This window comes from Berghia stephanieae, chromosome 7, assembly GCF_034508935.2.
Source record: "Berghia stephanieae isolate SIO BIC M18660-M18661 chromosome 7, UCSD_Bste_1.3, whole genome shotgun sequence".
Lineage (NCBI taxonomy): Eukaryota > Metazoa > Mollusca > Gastropoda > Nudibranchia > Aeolidiidae > Berghia > Berghia stephanieae.
Window position 1 is genome coordinate 64,550,715 of NC_088366.1, and position 3,267 is coordinate 64,553,981.

Here is a 3,267-nt window from a genome sequence, read left to right on the forward strand (position 1 = left end):
TAGGACGGGACATGAGCCTGTTAGGCGATATTACAATTTTTCGGACAAAGACACCGCTGTTAACGACCAGATATTAATTTTACACCTGAGTACGATGAGACAATGTGAGTAAAGAGCCTTTTTCAAAGACTCAACTATGCGTCGAGCGCGGGGCTCGAACCCTACACCTTCCGATCCGTAAGCGAGTGTCATACCACAAGACCACATAGCCGCACTAATATATATAGCTCTAAGGTAAGAATTTCATATGTTTCTTGTTACAGTTATTTTGATTTTCAACACATCCTCTAGATGGGAGTAGAACAAGACTACCCTTGAATATGGTAACAATCTGCTGTTTCTCTTTTCCTATAGGAATGTCCTAGGTTGTGTGGATTGAAAGGTCACCATATTTCCTGCTATATTATAGTCTTTCCTTTTCCCATCATCTTTTCCATCATCGCTTCCATCATCTTTTGGGTAACGGGAGACAAATGTTACAGAGGAAGTGAAAAAAAGGTGAGAATGATAAATAATTGAGTGTTGAGGGTGTGCGAAAGAGAGAGAGAGAGAGAGAGAGAGAGAGAAAGAGAGAGAGAGAGAGAGAGGGGGGGGGGGGAGTAAGAGATAGATAGAGGAGAGGGAGAGTAAGAGATAGACAGATAGAGAGAGAGATAGAGAGAGAGGGAGAGAAAGAGATAGAGAGAGAGGGAGAGAGAGATAGAGAGAGAGAGAGAGAGAAATGGGAGGGTCTGCCTCTTAGTAGTTTCTGACAGTTAAAAAATGAGCTTTATATAGGCGATATTACAATTTATAGTAATACCTGAGTAATACATGAGAGTAACACCTGCCATAGCCAGGGAACAAGTATCAAGTTACGGGCCGTAAATATGTAATTTGCACTGACTGTATGAGATGAAGACTTGGTTCCAGATTGTCATGTGTGATGATAAATTAATAAGTGGAGAGCATTGAAACTGCCAAAGTGAGTTTGTAATATAATATTCATTTCTTCAACAAGAGTTATGCCATGATGATATAATGCAATATCCACTAATTGTGCCCAACGCGTTATAAAAAGTGTCCCAAGCAAAAGGCAACACGAGAAATTGTTATGACTTTTAAAACTTTTTTTACACCTTACTCAGGTATAAAATGAGTACCTGCCTAGTCGATATTGAACGCTATCTCAGTAGAGAATAATTGAGTCATCTCGCATGTTCAGTGTTGCTGATGGCTCAGTAACCTTTGTAGAGAATATTATTGAGCACGTCTTGCAAGTTTTTACTATTTATAGATAGAACGAAGATGACGTCACTCAGGGCTTCGTTATTGTTTTTTTTTGCCATCCGCGTTTATGAGTTATTCTCACTAAACTGTATTAACCAGACTATAGACGTTCATGGTTACTCACAGTTTTGTGTTGGTCCGTTATACTTCCGGATGGCAATGTTTTGAGTTTCTTAGCCAAGCGCATACAATCAATAAAGACTCATGTCTTTGTTTGATGGTTTATACTCATGTTTATTATATTCATATTTTGTTTTCTGAGTTGAATCAGCTTCAAGTTTTGGTATATATAACCTGTGAAGGACGAAAATGAGATTTGTAATGAGTTTGGGTGTTGTGGCTAATTGTACAGAAAATGGGGCGCACTGCGTAATGAGTTTTGTTAATGAGTCAAAAAACAGGGGCAAAGAATGCTGGGGGTGAGCAGGTTAAACGCGTAGGTGAGTACAGTATTTTCTTTTTGGGGTGCGGTTTACTGGGTGTTGCTTTGCCAGCAGGTGGCATGTGGGAAATAAAGGTGGAACTCGGTCTATTTCAGTTTTGGTTTTGTTTTGTTTTTATTTTATTTTTATTTTTTAATGCGAGGACAAAATAAAACGAGTTTTTATATAACGGATATCGACTAAACATGCTCAAAATGCGGTCTAGTGGTATGACACTCGCTTTCAGATCGGAAGGTCCTGTGTTCGAGCCTCGCTCGGCGCATGGTTGAGTCCTTGGAAAAGGCTCTTTACTCACATTATCTCACCGTACTCGGGTGTAAAATGAGTACCTGGCCGTTAACAGCGTTGTCTTTGTCCGAAAATAAAATTGTAATATCGCATAACAGTCATGTCCCGTCCTACATGTTAAATGTTGCTGTTGACTTTGAGCACATTTAGTGGATATGGCCCTATATAAAGCTCAATTTTTTTTTTCAACAGAGCCTGTATTCAATATCTGACTCGAGGCAGGCTGATATTTGGGGGATGAATTTTTCGTCTAGATCTACTTTTTTATGTATTGTCTGGCACTATTTTAATACACACCTTCTCAGATTTTTATCTGAAAAAAAAATTATGGCTAAACTGAGAAAATGTTTTTTCTTCAATGTGTGCCAGAGTTTGGGAAGAAGAAAAACCCCCGGAAATAAGGACAAGTAGCTGTGCTCGTTTATTAATTGCAAGACAAAACGGAAGAACTCTCAAGAGAATACGACTTCACTCCAAAAAATACATTCCATCTGCTTGGAAAAGGATGTTTATACTGGCGCAACAGCCCCAAGTCAAGTAGGACCATCTGAAAAATAAAAAGGCACGAAGATCAAAGACTGGCAAAGGGTGTAAACCGCCGCCTAAAACACGCTGTAAACACACGAAAAGGTTTTTGGTCTGTACCCCAGGGAGGGGACAGCGTGGCTCAGCGGTACCGTTTTTGCTTCGTACCCTAAAGGTAGCGAGTTCGATCACCCACCGCCGCTGCGCCGTGTGGCCTTGAGCAAGTCGTCACCTCGCCCTAGCTCAATTTACGACGCTGCACTGCGGCTAACGCCTGGGTTATTCCAGTCTTCCCTTGGAATAGACCCAAAAGACAAATTTCCCCGTGGGAATGAATAAAGGGAATTTTGATTATTTTATTTATTTATATACAGCTAAACAAAACATCACTCAAAATGTAAAAACTGTTTTTATAGCTCCGTGGTTTTTTAAATTCTGTTTTGTTATTGCTTTTGTATCGTTAATTTTGTGTGTATGTTTGTTTGTTTGTTTTTGTACAAAAAGAAAGCAGATAAATTTCATATCTATTTTTGGGAATGGGTTCAGATTTCTTTATCTAGTCATCAGTGCTGGGGTAGTTGAGTCTTATGGGAGCGATCTATATTCAGATTTTCGTCCAACCAAGTCATCAATCATATGATTTGTTGATGTCCAACGATTGGATATTTCTTCAGAAATGTAAACACGCTGATTTGTTTATGTGTGTAAACATACCCATGTGTCAAGCTGAACAAAATTACCA

The 3,267-nt window shown here is 39.3% G+C and overlaps 1 protein-coding gene across 1 annotated transcript in view; it reads right to left on the minus strand.

The window, feature by feature from the left end:
- Positions 1 to 229: 229 nt before the first annotated feature.
- The window catches only part of LOC144976609 (uncharacterized), a gene marked incomplete at its 5' end in the record, with an annotated part of 10,678 nt that continues 7,640 nt past the window's right edge, over positions 230 to 3,267 (minus strand). Inside the window, one exon of the mRNA XM_078920905.1 lies at positions 230 to 361. Coding sequence (XP_078777031.1) covers positions 230 to 361 — 132 coding nt within the window. The remainder of the gene's footprint in view (positions 362 to 3,267) is intronic.